Raw genomic sequence first — 17,799 nt, forward strand, 5'->3', positions numbered from 1 at the left:
TTGTTCTTCTTTTTCTAGGTCCTTTGGGTATAAGTTTAAGTTGTTTGAGATTTTTCTTACTTCTTGAGGTAGGCCTGTATTGCTATAAACTTCCCTCTTAGAACCGTTTTTGCTGCATCCCAAAGATTTTGGATCATTGTGTTTTCATTTTCATTTGTCTCCATGTATTTTTTTTTAGTAAGTTATTATTAACTAATAATATCTGCATGTGTGTTTATGTGTGAAATTAGCTGTTTTGTCATCTTTGGCAATCAGACATCTGATTAAAATAAGGCATCACAGTGATTAAAATTACAAACATGATTTGCCTTGAACTTTTTGTCCTGTTTTCTGGTTAAGGATTGTGTGCTTACACAATCAAATAATAGGGTGATGAAATCTGCAAATTAAAGGTCAATTAGGTGGAGGAAAAATGAGGGAGAAAAAAAGTCTAGTTGTCTATTCAATATCAGGATATCCAAAATAATGTATGGATAATAGATTGTTTCATTCCCTATTTCCATGGCAACAAGTAGTTTTATTTTTTTTTATTATTATTTTTTTTAAAGATTTTATTTATTTATTTGAGACAGAGAGAATGAGAGAAACAGAGAGCACATGAGAGGGGGAAGGGTCAGAGGGAGAAGCAGGCTCCCTGCCGAGCAGGGAGCCCGATGCGGGACTCGATCCCGGGACTCCAGGATCATGACCTGAGCCGAAGGCAGTCGCTTAACCAACTGAGCCACCCAGGCGCCCGCAACAAGTAGTTTTAATACTACCAAACATACCTGTGCTTTGCCTTACCTTAACTCATCAGGTTGACTTGCAGTCAGTTGTTGTTCCCGCCATATTCATTTGTATTTGGCAAGGTGGCAGCCACCTTAAACCCTCCATGTTTTGACAACCCTCCTATGATTTCCTATTCATAACTGTGATCCTAGGATGATCACTTAACCCAAGTCATATCACTCAGGGTCAAAAAGCCTCTATTCCATTCAAAAACGTCTATTTGTGCTGTTGGGAAAGTAAACTCTTCTACGTGTTTACCTTGTGGTGAAGCTTCCAGGGACCATAAAGGTTGCTTAAAACTGACACTAAGAAAGTCGAACCAGGCTGGAAGATATCACTTGAGCCCCAAACGTCACTGTGCTTAATAATTAGGAATGTATTCCTACTTTTTAAGTATGAGCCCACTCCTAATCTTTTAGTATGTGAGCCAATAAACACTTTCCTTTCATTGTAAGCCAGATTGAATCAGACTTCCTTCCCTCACAATTCAAAGTCCTAACTTCATGAATCCTTTACTTTCCTTCATAGCACTTTCCCGAGTGCAATTTTATTATTTCTTTAATTCTAGTCTCTCTCCCTAGACTGTAGTCTCCTTGTGAGCAGCAGCATCTCATGTACCAATAGCTGCATTCCCAAAGCCTAGAGCAGTTCTGACCCTTAATATCGAATAACTGAATAAACAACTCAAGCCAAGTATTTTCTTAGTTTCCAAAAAGCTTATGAAGTTAACATGATGGAGCTATTTTTATGTGCATGAGAGATAGCTGTTGTTTCAAGATGATAATACTTATAGGCTGAAATCCACTCAAATTTACAAAGTATATGTAATCATTTTCTATAGAGTTAGAAATTGCCCATGAACTCTAGTTTGAATGATACCAAGGCCTTCTTTTTCCTGTGTGAATTGGGCAAACTAGTTTTCTAAGCCTTACTTTGCTTACCAGTGAAAAGTGCTCACCTCAAGGCAGGCAATCATAAATGACAGCCCCTTGGTAAGTTTAATTACTATTAGTACAAAGGAACTAACCAGATAACCAGAGAGAAAAGGGAACATAGATAGTCAGTTCAAAACCAAAATGCTTGAGTGGACAAAAGTAAAGGCCAGGGCTGCATAACACTGACATTTTTATTAGAATTCATTTGTAACAAATGGAACTTGTGTCAGCAAAGAACTGATTTTCATACAGACTTCTTTCGCCACCAATGTAACGAAGTAAGAAAATAAAAAGCACGCCTTTCATTCTGTAAAACATTTACGCGTACTACTAATTAGAGGTAATTGTATTTTTTTAACAAGCCATTTTACAAGTTATTTTTTTAAATTTTTCAGTCTATGCATCCAAAACGAGAGCAAAGAACACAACTGTTATTATCTTTGTAAAGACACTCCAAGCTTGAATGGCAAAGCCACATAGCAGATGGATAGGATGGATCTGTAGCCTTCTGATCTCTGCTGGAGTATCAGGGCACCCATAAACCCAAAGGAAACCACCCCCCCCCAAAATAAAAGGGAATTAAAAATAAAAAGGAGGGACTGAAACAAAGCAAACCCAAAAATAAACAGGAAAGAAAAAAATCTCTGTTACTGAAGAATTTTTTCTCTTCCTGTGTCTATGTTGTGTTATTTACATACACACAAATGAATTTCTGAAGCAGTTTCTTACAGATGGGTTCAAGTAATAACATTATTGGGTGTAGAATCAATAGGGCAGTGCATAGTACAAAGGTATAGAAAGTGCAAAGTTCCCTAGAGGCCCTTCCCTCCCCTGGCTATCCTTGCTGTTGTCTAACCATGCAAATCATTTTTAAAAAAGAGCTAAAATAAAGTTCTGTACAAATCACTTTTTATATATTTTGATTTTTTTTTACCATTGTAACTAATTACAAAATTATACATAACTACACGTACATAGGTAAATAATAGCACCGTACTGGTTATGATGATGAAAATAATTAGAAACTTGAAAGTTTATGGTAATAGTAGATAAAGATGTTTACCTGGGAAAATCAAACTAGACTGGTTGTACAGAAAAGCACAGAGTGGAATGCACATCAATGACAGGAAGGGAGTTAGTTCTCGGAACAGCGCCTAAACAATAAGATCTCTGAATAGTCTCTGCCTCGTTTGTATGGTATACATCCCATTAATTTTCTTCTTGTGATTATTCTCCTCTTTCCCTTTGCCAAATGGGCAGTTTTCATTTCAGGGAGAGAAACTGCTCATTGGTCAGTCATTCTGGTGTGTAATATACACCATCAGATTCTACATGTCTAACGTGGCATGTCTGCAAGTCTGTCTGACCCCCTTTGTTTCACTAAATGAAAATCACAGCACTCAGTAATCTGGCACTTGGATAAATCTCCAAAAGATACAAACTAAAAGATAATAACAACAGATCCACATAGTACACATTCTTCTCTGGTTCTGATGTAGGTTAGAGAGTCTCATTCTGAGGTAGCCTTCTAGATACTTTTTTTTTTTAACATTATTTCTTTTTTCTTTTTTTCTTACTTTTTTTTTTTTTTTTTTTTTTTTTTACAAAAGTGCTCAAATATGATGCTTGCAAGTGTTTGGTCTCTTGGATTTCATTCTGCTAGTGATGGTAAAATGTGGAAAACAAAATCCTTTTATGCTGAACATCAAAGAAGCTAAAATTAAACCAAAATGTTATATCTATACCAAAACTCTTTAAGAGTTCCTTGGATATTTTGAGGGTTCTTTAAAATCATATAAGATATGGCAAACTCATGCCATTTTCCATGGCTTCCTATAGCAATTATGTTGGAAAATTTGGGATTATGTTGGAAAATAGATAATTGTTTAATTTCCCCTTTTAGACAAATCCTAATGGATTAGTAAATATATTCCAAAGTTGACAATGATATTTGTCACTAAACAAGTTTGGTGCAGTTACTGAATGTTCCAGAACAGATTTGGCAGGGATTCTAAATAAAACAAGTAGCTTTTCCTGATGTTGGCAACCATGAAAAGAAGGGCCCTGATTATCCAAGTGCTTTGGGCTGGTACAATCACTAACATCCCCGACTTAGTTGAAAACTAGGAATGCATATCATTCAAAGAGTTTTTGTACATGTGGTAAACAGATAATGCTTTAATTGGAAAAGTAACATATAAGAACAACTAATGAAAATATGAACCGAAAGCTAAAAAGAAATGCTATTAAAATAGGCATCAATTATAAGGCACTCTAAATGCATAACTAAAACCAAAAGAAAACAAAGTACAGCACTTCCCAGTTGTGCTGTATGCCACAAAATGTTTCTGACTGAACAGAGCAACATGAGTTTGGCTTTGCCCCTGTTACATATCATAAATGCAAATTTCATAGCACATACTATAGACAATATACGATTGAATACATTGTTTTTTTAAACAACTTGATAGCTGATATATTACAACATTCTCCCCTCCTAAAGGGATATGCACTGACCTTTCCCACATGCACACCTCTTAGATATTTAGTAATTTTTTTTTATTGCACTAGAGTGTTAGAAATATTGAATTTTGTTGGAAGCCTGGCTAACAAAAGGATATTTGTGAATATGAGTAGGTGGGTGGGAGGAGACTGGATAGGAAATTAGGGGGTGAGGCTTGACAATCACTGATGTGCATTCCTCATTTCCCTTAAAATTAAAATTTTATGATATTAAGAAATACCCATATGTCATAAAATCAATAACAAATTGTAAAAGATGTTTATAATAGCTTCTCTACCTAAAAGCAACCACAAAAAGACAACTAAAAAACCCCAAAACTAATTCATGGAAGAACTGAATGATAGCTCTATCTTTTTGCGTGGACACACTGTCTATATGTACATAGACACCCTGTAAAATATGGATATATATGTATGTATGTTAGCAGCAACTTTATACTTTGCGCCTCCCTGTTGATTCCAGAAACAAAACAGAACAAAACAACGTTCTCTTTGACTATTTGAAGAGAATGGGTACTTTCTCACCAACCAAAACTGAACAGAAGTGTGAAAGTAATATCTGACAAGACGGATACTGTAGATTAAGAATATTGCACAAAAATGTGCAAATTTTCAAATTATTGGATATTTCTACAGCAAGATATTACAGATAACAGTTCTACAGCTTAAAAAAAACCTACAATTTGGAAATAAAATATGAAGAGTTATGTAACTTTTTTAAAATTCACTTTATCGAATGATACATTTGTTAAAAAAAAGTTTACACAGTTAAAAATGAAGCACAGGTCAGCAGTATCTTTACAATACTAAAAAACTAAATCAAAGACTTTCTTTTTAAACATTTCCCCCCGATCCCCCCCTAAAATGTTATTATGAGCAGTATGGTGGGAAGGGACGATGTTGCAGCAGAGTCCATTTGTCACAAGAAGCCACACCAGCAAACATCTTGCACTGAACTGCAGGACTCTGGCAATTTCTCCTTACACCTAACAAGCAATCCTGAACAAGATGGTGGTTCTTTGCTGTGATTTCTTCTTCCCTTTATTTCGAATCCTTGCGGTATCTGTAAAAATCCTTCAGATGCCTCACCAGTCAGGATTCTCTTTATTATTTTTTCAGGTTAGATTATTAAACTGTGAATTCTTGGTCCACCCAGAAGAGTTTGTTTTTATTTTGTTTTGTGTGTAATAGTCCCACTAAGTGGTAGTTAGCTAGAAGTTAAGAAGGACTTCTCAAGTGCCCTGTATGGCTCAGAAGAGACTCCGTGGATACTGAAGGGCCTGCAGTAAGAACCCAAAGTGGGTTAGGGGTTTCTACGTTGCATAGTGATCAAAGCTGCCCAGGTACTCCAGTGCAGCTCGGTAGCAGAACTGGTACTGGTCCTGCAGGAGACCAAGCATGGGGAGAAAGAGGAAAAAGGGGCCATGAGTCCATTTTAATAGAAAGATGAAAATCAATATTCAAAAGCAGACGTTACATCTGGATGGGGGCAAGATCACTACTCTCACCAATTAAGTCAATCCAATGACCAATCCGTTTCAGTGAGCAAAGAATGATCAGCCACGCGGGCTGTTTGTTAACTTCACCAGTCGATTTGACTAAAATCGTCTCCTAATTCCAAAGTAGTAACAGCTAGAGTGAACACTATCTTCCAGGCAAGTGTGAGTTGTTCTCCAAGTAGTACCAAACAATTACCACCACTGAACATGGGAATGTATCACTGTTGTCTTCTATTTGTGATAACTTAGTCTCAGTTTGGTATCCCAAGACTGGCTGTCTATATCAAAAAATAGCCATGTCGTTTGGCCTAATTCAGTGTGATTGCTAGTTATCTGTTATAGAAAGGCCCACATTAAAATATAATAACTTGAAACATGTCCTTTTTCAGATAGGGAAGAACACTGTCATATTGGAATAAGTTGGGGCATTGTTGGAGAGAGAGAAAGAAATAGAGTTTTTGCCATAAAAGAAACTTATCTTCAGTAGCCAATGGGGCTGAAAGTAGATAGTTTCTATTTTGCTTAAATGTGCATTTTTTTTAGAATAAAAATGGTAATGCAAAATAAATGGAGTTTGATTTCCTATGTTGTCACAGTAAGCTGCTTGGCTAAGTGTTAAGAGTTTTTAAATGTCCAATTTCCCTCTTCCACCCCAACACCCATTAAGTTTGTTAGGCCGACATCACGCTTTGAGTATTGCAAGCCAGATACCTGTGCTCTTTTGAAATCACAGTTTGGAAGATATCGTGAGCAATGAATTTAGGAATACATATAGAATATATTTGGTGGCCTTTTGAGGAACAGAAACACTCACTCATATTATCCTTAGAAATGAACAGTCAATAGGCCAGACTGTCTAAATCACAAAAGATGAGAATTTCATGATCAGTTATTGGAGTAAAAAATGGGGTATTAATTTCTTTAGGGCTTATCCAGGATCCAAATATTTAAAATGACCATAGGAGAATAGAGAAGTAAAATGGGCTGAGAGTCTGTTATGTACCAGGCAGTGTGCTTTATAAAGTGGTCAAATAGTGATAATTTATCATGGTTCAGCCTAATATGTAATCTAGCATAACTTCCAAAACAACTGTAAGATTTTGAAATTGTCACTCCCATATACCGAGGGGAAAAAATGAGTTTCAAAATACTGAACAATTTGATGGCTTTCCTATAGTATTTTCCTGTATTTTGCTCTGGTGTTGAGAGTCTCCGGGCTCTAAGAGGTTCTGGTTAGTAAAATCTATTATTTGGCTCTTGAAACGTGATAAATTCATGGAGATTTTTCTCACCTCTGTCTGTACCATGGCTGGTCGTTGTGTTCTTAACATTTTGACAGTCTGGAAGATATCTACAACTCCTTCATATCTCATTCTTTCCAAAACAATGCTTAATGTTATGAAGACTCCAGTTCTTCCAACGCCCGCACTGCCATATAACAAAGACAGCGTTACAGGATGTGACACTCAGAGTCTTGACCACATTCGCTTGGAAGTAGACATATATGCACCCGCTTCCATATTACACCAGGTTCTTCCACAGCAATGTTCAGGAAAATGTGGTATTGGGTTCACGAAATGACTACTCTTGGGATAATGTGTCATGGTAAAATGTGAGCATGAATGTGGAGTAATTAAGATTAAGTCCAATACAATGGAATGCCTTTTCAACCGGGATTCTACTCCATTTTGGAAAGATGTAGGAAACATAAATATTGCAAAATAAATAGATTCAGGGAAGGATAAATAAGTATAGGTTAATACTCTTCATGTAGATCCTGCAATTGTAGACCTTGCCTTCTTAGTATTTTTAAAGTATACGGAATACCAGATAAGGTGAGATAAACTCGACCTCTTCAAGTTTTCTAGTGTATTATTTACTTCTTGTGGTCACAATCTATGCAGGATATTTCATCACTTAGAAAGGGTATAGACTATTCAGATTGAGAAGTCAGATTTGATATGAGAAAACAGATTCTGTTACGGGTTTTTTGATATGGGATCCTTATTCAGTCATTAGAAGGGTCGGTGAATATTTTATATTTACAGACCGTGTAAATGTATATACATTTGTTCTCTCTCCTGAAACTGAAAACTTTAACAGATTCTCAAAAGGTTCTCTAACCTTTTAAAAAAAATGGATGAGCCTCACTGAGCTTATCTACTACTTTTAGATGTTCAGCAGCTAAAACACCAGGATTCTTTCTACCACATTAGCAAGGTTTTGAGTTTGTTTTCTTTATTGTTTTAAGATAATTCCAGAATGTTCACTGCAGCAAGAAGAGAAAATTAATTCATAGCTTTTGTGCTCTTAAAAAGTAGGAAAGCATCTGGAGGTTTAGCTAATGAGGAGAAGAGTGAATAATCTGAAAAATCCCTACATTTTTGGATCCTAATTAAATGGCATGTGTAACGCTTGGGTACAGGCTGTAGAAAATGGATGGATTCATTTACTTGGGGATGTAGCTGACAGGCATATATAAATAGTGTGTCCCTTTACAAATTGGGTTTTCTAAAGAGCCCAAACAGAAATGTTAAGTGAGGCTTTAAAATCCATGGGCAGTCTTTACAAAGTGCCTGAGGATGTCCAGGGGCAGTGAAGGCTCTCTGTTAAAATGGAGTAGATGACCTTGAAGTTTCCTTTCAACCTTGAAAGTCTCTCTTACTCCTGAGAAGCTATGATTTATGATTTTTTTTCTTTTCTTTTCTTTTTTCTGAATGGCCCAGGTATTCCCAAGTCTATATTTAACTTTGATTTGATTGTTCAAATGTATTGAAATACAGGGTTTCTGGCTTTCTACTAGATGTTTTCAAGAAAATAACAGACACTGGCCTTATAACTTCTGAATTTGTTGACTTTACAATGCTAGTTTAATAAGTTATAAATGAAGTTAGTATTTTAAGGATATTCCCAGATAAGAGAAACTATCTAGAAGTCATGTGTATATATGTGTGTGCTGTGAGATAATAGGACATAATTAAAATCCATATACTAAAGGAGTATTTAAATCATTCTGTGACAGCAAAAGCAATGGGAAGTAACACATATTTATAAACTTATGGGGTAATGTCTAAAGTTAAATGTATATATTAAATATATTCTTTTTTTATAGCTTATGCTAGAAAAGTTTGAATTAGCATTTGGGCAAATTATATCGAAAGTGAAGGGGAATATCCAGGTGATTTCAGTCCAGTCTATATCATCTACTTTGTCCGAATATTTGAGTCCATATGTTGTTCCCTACATGATCTTTGGTTGTCTAGAGTAACCAAACTCAACACAAAGCAAATGTGAATAAAGAAGGTCTGCTACTCACAGAATATATCATCCCTGGGGAACACCATGCGCTCAAAAGGATCTTAGATTCTAAGATTCTGTCATAGAGCTACATGATGACAGAAGTGAGGCTAGAATTCAGCTATCTTAAAGCCCAAGTTGAATATTTCTCCTATTTTGAGAGCTTGTCTCCCCTTTCACTAAGAATCATAGTTTGGAATCTTTCTTTCTCTTTTTCTTTTTCTTTCCTCCCTTCTTTCCTTCCTTTTTTCTTTTTCTTTTTTTTTTTTTGAAGCAAAGTAAAATTTTAAACTCTCTCAAGATTTTGACCACAAAGAGATTAGACACTGAGACTTAAAATTGCTAGAATCTGAAAATATATTAGTGTAAATAAAATTATTTACAAAAGGAATAAAAAAATCCTTTTGCTGGAAGGTTTCTGCATAACAACTTCCCAAAGCACTAAATTTATGGTGAGTGTCCTTTCTGAACCTTTTATTTGCTATTTCTATTAACTTCAGTGACTTGAATTATAAAATGCTGTGGAAACTATTGAAAATAATTAACTTGAAGGTGCTTCATTTTCTGATATAGCAACAATTTTCAGGCAAATTGCAATTTTAACCGAGGTACCATTCTAATCACTTACTGACTGGCAAGAATTAGTATTGTCATTAAGGCTGGATAACTATTTATAGTTTTCCTAAAAAGACAAACACAGGAGATAGATACAGAAAGACAGTTATCATTGTAACGCCATGGAAGTAAAACAAGTAAGAGATGATTAATTGAACAAATTTTCACTAGCAGATGTACCAACAATTCCTGTTAAGGTAAACTAGGCAAGAGGGATGCCTGGGTGGCTCAGTCGGTTAAGCATCTGCCTTCGGCTCAGGTCATGATCCCAGGGTCCTGAGATCGAGTCCCACATCTGGCAGACTGCTCAGGGAGGAGTCTGCTTCTCCCTCTCCATCCACCTCTCCCCCCCCCGCTCATGCTTTCTCTCTCTCTCTCTCTTGCTCTCGCTCAAATAAATAAATAAAGTCTTTAAAAAAAAAAAGGTAAACTAGGCAAGGAAAAACACAGTTTTGTCTTTGTTACAAGGGGTAAAATTTGGGGATAAAAATTTTACCTCTGGTATTTTCATTTTATGGAAAGAAAGAGAAATGAGTCCTTGCTTAAGATTTTACAATATATTTCTGAGAATATAAAATATTAATTACGCAGATTCACTCCAATAAGCCTGTACTGACAATGAATAGACAACAATGCACATTTTCAAAGTTATTAGGACATTAATCACAAATGGAAACTCATCATTCTTGATTCTTCGCTCACCTGCAATGGACTGAAATGGGCCCATCTTGGCCAAACTGCTCTTTTGTTTTATGGACTTGGCCAATGAAGTCAATAAATCCTTCTCCAGACTTTGGCACTCCTTGCTCTGGCCAGTCGGTGAACTGGAACTGCCTCACTGTTCGGGACTGACCGTCCTTTAGAGAGAAAGCCACATACCCAGCCACAAAGAAGGATGCCAGGAGGATTCAGCCAGTGCACAGACCACAGCAGCAAGAATGATTTTTTTTTTTTCCAGAGAGGAAAAAGGTGGGGGGTAAGAAGAAATTAAAAACATGGTTAACTAGAAACTCAGTTACATGTATGTCTTGTCTGTTATTAACACTGTCTACAGCCACATATATTTAAATTGCAAATTTATTCTGGAATGCCCAAGTAAAAACCTGGGTTCTTGTAAAGAATCATCTAGTTCCCATATTAGTAAATGCTTCCGAGACCCAAAATTTGCCTTCAAAACCAAAGTGGAACATATATACTCTATTTCAAGAATTTCAGAAGCCAATAACTTAATATTGAAAGGAGCAACCAGGCATGTCATCCAGACCAGAGATTTTGCTATTGTCATGATAACTTCACATCTGCCGTGCTTGCTTATTTCTAGCACTGTCAAGTGACAAATAGTGACGCTGAAAGGATCTGACACAAACTGGGTAGCTTGTTAACCAGGATGCCCCACATGTCTCAGAGGCATACAATTTCTAGCCATGGCAGCCTACACAGCATGTGCTATGCAACTATGCTGTTGAGTGGGAAGTGAGGTGTCCCTCAAGGAGAGGAAAGAGATTATTAGCAAATAAACACTCTATTCTGAAAAGGACTCTTCTGGCTGACCACAGGAATTAAGGCACTGATCGGGGGGCTTAACCGACAGACCAAACAGTGGAAAGAAAACAACCTGGATAGAAGAGGAGTCTTTTCTAAAGTGATTAGGCAAAACTGCTCTGACTCATGAAGTATAAATGGTTTGAGAAGGAGCTACTAATGTGCTTCTGATTCCTTCTAGAACAGTGTTCTCAGAAGCACAACAAAAGCAGAGGGGACCCTCTGTTTACAGAAATAGGAGTAACAATTATGCCCACCCACCAACTTTCTTTTCTGAATCCACTGAGAGGGAAAAAATCCAAATTCCAAGCTTAGAGAGACTGATCTTATTTGAAGAGGCCCTGCTCCTAGTTAAGGTTTCAACTTGTTCCTCCTTTCCATTTTTGTAACAGCTCTTTCCCCTTTAAAGGCCTTTAGGATATGGGTGTGTATGTTCCCAAGATTCTGGTCAAGTAGACAGAGACACAATCTTTTTCATTCAGTCATATTGAGAGGAAGGGATGGCTTAGCTCAACTAGTCTTATTTCCACAGGAACAGGGCATATTCCTGACTGTCATCTTTTGATAAAGCAGGGAGATCACATTAACTTTGTGAGAACACTCAGGAATATGAAAATAACTGCTTGACCCCATTACTAACTTATGGATGGTTACCACGGAAGCATGATTTACTTCCCTCTGCTTCTGGAAAAGGCTTGGAAAGCACAGGAAGGAAGCCAAAGGCTAGGTAATGCAGATTTGTCCTCCTCTAAATATCCCAAGGATTTCACTTCTGACCACAGTTGCTTTTAGCAGCAAGAAGAGGTCATGTGCACAAACCCTCACTATTTGGAGGAGAGACCAGCTGACTCCATTTAAAGGTTACCTGTTTAACAAAACTGCATTCCAAGTGCCAACTTGCTTTCTAAACTGGAAAGTTAAGATTAGAAACACACTAGGAACACAAAGAGCAAATGCTATGGCAGCTAAGAAAATTCTAAAATCACAGGGAGCCTTTTTTAATAAAAAGAATGTGAACAAGTTCTTCAATATTTCTTCTGCTTTTTGCGATCAGATTTAATTTGGGCAAGCGAGGAGTAGTAAAGAAGGTGTCTCTGCTATTTGCAGAGACTGGCCCCGAGTCTTTATCATCAGAAATCGTTGGTGAGTTTGCTTGGAATGTACTTAAGGTTTTTCACTCACATATCTATCTTCAAATTCTGAAAGGGCACTTTTTTTTTTTTTTTAAACAATGGGATGTTCACCAAGGCATGCTTACTTGGGCAACTCAAAAATGAGCCCGATAGACTTAACTGCTACTTTGAGTACGGTCACCTTCAGAGTAGTTAAGATTTCAGACTTTCTGGGATTAACAGGTCCGTCACCTGGGTCAACCAGCCTGCTAACCAGTTTCTCCTTCATTTTAGGTCAACAGCCAGGGCACAGCTTTGGGGATTAGCGGACAATCTCTAAACATGAGTATTGGTTGGAAAAGCTCCTTTCCAGAAAAAACAATGGATCAAGTAAATAGCTCTGTCCTGGAGTTTTATTCAACCCACCTACTGTGACAGTTCCAAAAACAAAGCAGGGCTTTGGACTGACCCCACTCTCTCCTAAGATGTGTTTGTAATCATGGTTTGAAAGTGGCCAAAGGCAAGGATATTAAAGTTTATGCATAGAACATCTTACATCAGGACTGAACCTTGGACTCAGCAATCTAGATAAGAAATGTGGAATGAAAATTAGCCAACAAGGGTCATGGGTGCACAGCTCTCATGGACAGACACATTAGCACACCGAGGAATAAACCATGCCAGGAATCAAATTAGAATGTGCAAAGCTTGTCAGAGTCTTCTAAAGAATGCCATTTGCTCTGCAGTTTTAAAATCATACCAAATTAACCTCCAAGCCCACATGACCTAAAGGGCTTTGCAAAACAACAACATATTTACAGCCTCAAGTAATGAAGAAGTCAAAAAGCTCCAAAGAGAATGAGCTGAGAAAATGAATGTAAGCACAGCCAACCAATCAGTAAATGCTTTCCAGGACACACACTTACCAAGTATATCCCCAAAGTTGGGCTGCCAGATGTTATGTTTGAATGGAAGCCAACCCTGGGTTTGTGAGTACACTTGCCAGACAGAGGAAAAGTTACTCTTATTTTAAAAAACAAAACAGTCCTCCAAGATCAGTTATTTCTTTTCACTTTGGGAATATGGTCACTCGGCAAATGTTTCTCCCAGAGATGCATTTTAGACTGCTTTTCAGCTAATGTTTAAGAACATAAGATTGGTCATCTTACCCTAGCATCTGTGACCTTGAATTCTCTTAGGATATATTGTGGCATGTTGTACTCAGCCATGGGATCTACAACAAAGTACTGGTATCTTGCAGATCGTTCTGCTGGCCAGTATTGGTGACATTTCTCCTAAAAGGAGAGAAGATTAATGGCAAACTATACAATGTACAAATTAAATTTTATCTATCATCTATCAATCTATATATTTAATTTCTTTCTCTCATTAATAGAATTTCAAAATTCAAGGCCATTCCAATTGCATGTGACCCATTTTCTTTTTGAAACCATAAGTTCCTTGAGAATAGGAAAATCAAATGGTTTAATATTTGCTCATGATATCAAACACACTACTGGCATACAGTAGCTTATCAATACACATCAATTGAATTGAATATTTTGAAAGCGTGTCTTCATACTACAAGTTCTCCAAATAATAACATCAGTCCTTAGATGTAATGCTGGCCCTGTCAGTCATGCATTGCACCACCAATGCATGGTGGTGTGTTATGGATCACTGTGTTATGGAATGAATAGAGCCATCAAGTGTGAATGCAGAAAGAAAATTCTATATTGATCTGGTCCAGTCTCCCTTGTTAGCTGAGGAAACTGGAGCCTAAGCAGTTTTAATGATTTGGCTAAATCTTGCAGAGATTCAACTATGAATAGTCAGAATAGTCAAGTCACTTTCCTAGTTTGGCATTTTTTGCTCTCCATCTCTACATTTATACAAGGAAGAGAGAAAGAAAATATCTTAAGCAAACATAGCAAAATGCTTACATCTATCAAATCTAAGTGGTAGGTTCTTAAGTATCTCTAATACTATTTTATGTATTTTTCAGAAAAATCATTTTCAAAAAGTAGATCTAAGATGACCAGATTATATATATCCTTGGAAAAACTGTAACTTTCTAACACCCTATTCAACATGGGGTGGAGGGTGGGCAAGTAAGAATTTGCCTCACAGATAAAAGAAAGTCAAGTTTCTTCACACAGAGAAATGATGGCACATTTGCTCATGAAACTCCAGCTTGTCCAGCATGAAAGGAAAAAAGACTATGCCGAGAGCCGGGACCTAAGTCAAACAGGAACATCTACTTCTTTGCTCCTATGATCATGCTGCAATGGAAACAAAATACTAGATCTTTCTTCAAAGCACACAAATTAAAGAACTTGATGTGGCTTTGCAAGCTAAAAACCAACACAAGAGTAATGAATGGCCCAGAATGTGTCTGGAGAACTCCACATCTCCAAGAAATGATGCTGGCCCTTGGGTTATTAAAATGAAATCGTCATTTCTTCATGGAGTGAATATCTTATGAAAAGACACTCACTCTGCCCATCTCACGCAGCTTGGTGAGCATCACGACAATGGTGGAATTGTGTTCCCAGAGCATTCGCCAGAAGTCTTCAGTGGTCTCTGCCAAGGGCCCCTGGGTAGCGATGTAGGCTTTCTGTTGTCTGAATTACAGAGAATAAAAGTAGCATGTTAAAGTTCACATTTGATATGTAAACATCAAACCCACTAATGAAAACTGAAAACATATCATCAGGGCAATTGCAGTAAGTGTCCATTAAGACTGTGTAATCAAATGAGAATATTTAATACATTTGGGGGCTTTGCAAAAGAAATTGTTTTGTTAATATTATGATGTATGTCTTTATCATTATTTAAATTTTAGTGCAACACCAATAACTCAGTTTCATGTATCATACAAATCACTTAAACAGTGGTGTCTCTTCATTTTGTAGATAGGATTCTTACACAATCTATTAAATTTATGAAATATGGTGTAAAACAGCTTCTTCATTAACTCCTTCCACAACCAAATGGCTTCTGAGGAAGAGTGCAGAAGGACAGATTAAAGATTCCGTGACTGCTTCTTCTTACTCCTACCAAAAATAATAAAAAACAAATACCAAGGGACTGAATGCTGACCTATGCAGAAAGAAGATGCTTTGAATTGAGATGAAATTCATTCTGGCTGTGAAACTAGGGCACATGTAAATATCAAGGCTTTGGACTGTCAGGGGAGCAAGAGTATATACCTGTATCCATCAATAAAACTGGCATTGATGTAATCAGATCCTTCTACTCCTCGGATAGGTTGCAGGCAGACCCTTGTGGATTCATATGGCATAATATTAACAAGGCGATTTTTGAATTTATTACATGGAAGATTGGCACTGATGAATCTTGAGGTGTGAGCTTTAGAGCTGGCTAGACGCTGGTAAATAGAAGAAAAGAAAAAAATCTGACAAAGATAATTTTAGCCTACAGTTAGATGCAATGTACTCAAGATTTCCTCTTTAGATATAAAGCTTGTGTTTACTTTAAAGCAAAGGACTCTTCAAATTGCACTGCTTTTCACTTCTACCTAATGATTCCATATAGCATACTGAATTTTTAAATATGTTTTGAGAGTATGATCTCTCAATTTAAATTAGGGTACAAAAGAGCTTGAGGTATTGTTAGGAAGCAAAGAACAGAAAAGGGAAAGAGGAGGAAAGTGTTTTATAGTTAGACACCTGAGAAGGTCAAGTGAATCTTGTAACTTCAGAATTTGAAAGGTTAAGAAAGTGAAGCCGCTACTCAAAGACAATCCCAGAATGACTTGCTCCTGAATTACCACATCACATCCCATATTGTACCTTAAATTCGAGCTCCATTCCTGTGACATTCTCTCCTGTTTCTATTTGTGTCAGCTTCTGAATATAGGCATACAAGTTTCTAGCTGGCACTTCGGTATTTCCACAAGTCACTGCTTCTAACAGTGCATCATGGATAAAGATGTATTGGTCTTCTGTTTGAACCATGTAATTCCTCTGGGCTCTCATTAAAGTTACATGGCCATAAATATCTACAGTTTTTTCATGCTTTATTCTTTCTAACATGGCATCTATTACGATGAAACAACCAGTCCGGCCAACTCCCGCACTATAAGAAAAACAGAGAAAAGAAAAGTCCAAATAAATCTATCAGGAAACCAAAACATAAAAATTTATTTTAACTCTTACTAAGTAGGTTTTAAACCCATTAATTCTTTTCAACTAGCTATTGGGATTATTTCGGAGCACTCTAAAATAAAAAAGTATTATCAAGTCACTACAACCAGAGGATAAGGAATCAAATACCAAGTAAAATTAATTTGGTTTCAAAATGTAAAAACATTAAATCCATAATTACTGTGGTCATTGATCATGTAACAGAAAGTAGACATTATTTTGAAACTGTTATAAAAAAACACAAACATTTAGGTTGTTTATATTAGAAGATATTTTAAAAAATTGTTTAAGATCTAATTAGGCTATATCTTTTTGTAAAACTTCTCCATCTATTTCAGTTCAATTTGTGAAATAAAAACGAGAAAATCACTCAGTCTGAAACATTTCATATTCTAAAACCCAGCAAGGAAGTTTTAATATCAACTTAGTGAGAAATAGATAATTAAAATATTAAAATGTTTCACACTAAAAAAGGTACAGGATATGTTCAATGAAAATAATTTCCTACAAAAAAATAATCACTAGAGAGTAGGTGGGTTTTTTGTTTTTACTCCCTTCTCCTCCAAAGTTGAATATATTTTGAAATTCTAGGTGAAATTCAAGTATTCTGTGTGGAAAAATAAAAGCCTTAATCTTTGTTATTGAAGAAGCTCTGAGCTTTTTTTTTAAGCTCCATTACTTTGGGACTTACGGGTCATTTTCCAGTTGGTGGAAACTGATTCAAACAAGAGAAGGTGAGAGAGTGAGCAAAACCCAAAGACAAGATCCGCTGTTCCAAGGAGACAATCTAATTTACTGAACTGGATTACAGTCACGTGGTTGAAACATTGGAATTTCCTCAAGTGTAGAAAAGAATACTAACAAAATAACACATCTGTGCTCTTAAATCTCTAGGTAAGCCTTGTTTGTCTCTTATCAAACTCTTAAGAGTGAGTCTGTTTATGTGTCAAATATGGTTGAATCCAAAATATTTTTCTCCTCCTGATTATTGATATTTACCTGGCTGGGAAACATGTAATCAACAGGAATAGGTATCCATCACCACCACAGAAACTAAGCAACAGACAGTCTCCTTCATTAGCTACATGCCACTGTTTCCTGTCATTTGTGTATCTATGTGTTCATTTATTTATCCATCTGTCCATTGACATATCCTTCTCTTCATTCAATGAACAGCACTTTGTTAAGTAATATAGGGGGTACAACATTAAAGATGACTTACATCATACCTTTAAAGAGCTCAGCATCTATCAATGAGGTAAAAGTTTACTTAACTATTTATACTAAAAGACAAGAAGAAGAAGAAGAAGAAGAAGAAGAAGAAGAAGAAGAAGAAGAA

At 36.5% G+C, this 17,799-nt stretch overlaps 1 protein-coding gene across 1 annotated transcript in view; it reads right to left on the reverse strand.

Annotated features, from left to right (window-relative positions):
* Positions 1-5,532: 5,532 nt before the first annotated feature.
* The window catches only part of PTPRD (protein tyrosine phosphatase receptor type D), a 325,556-nt gene continuing 313,289 nt past the window's right edge, over positions 5,533-17,799 (reverse strand). Inside the window, exons 31-37 of the mRNA XM_044920761.1 lie at positions 16,107-16,392; positions 15,504-15,682; positions 14,789-14,915; positions 13,461-13,586; positions 10,340-10,494; positions 7,018-7,153; positions 5,533-5,608 (exon numbers count right to left, since the gene is read on the reverse strand). Of these exons, the coding sequence (XP_044776696.1) occupies positions 5,540-5,608; positions 7,018-7,153; positions 10,340-10,494; positions 13,461-13,586; positions 14,789-14,915; positions 15,504-15,682; positions 16,107-16,392 (1,078 nt within the window). The 3' untranslated portion in view covers positions 5,533-5,539. The remainder of the gene's footprint in view (positions 5,609-7,017; positions 7,154-10,339; positions 10,495-13,460; positions 13,587-14,788; positions 14,916-15,503; positions 15,683-16,106; positions 16,393-17,799) is intronic.

Source organism: Neomonachus schauinslandi, chromosome 13 (assembly GCF_002201575.2).
Source record: "Neomonachus schauinslandi chromosome 13, ASM220157v2, whole genome shotgun sequence".
NCBI lineage: Eukaryota > Metazoa > Chordata > Mammalia > Carnivora > Phocidae > Neomonachus > Neomonachus schauinslandi.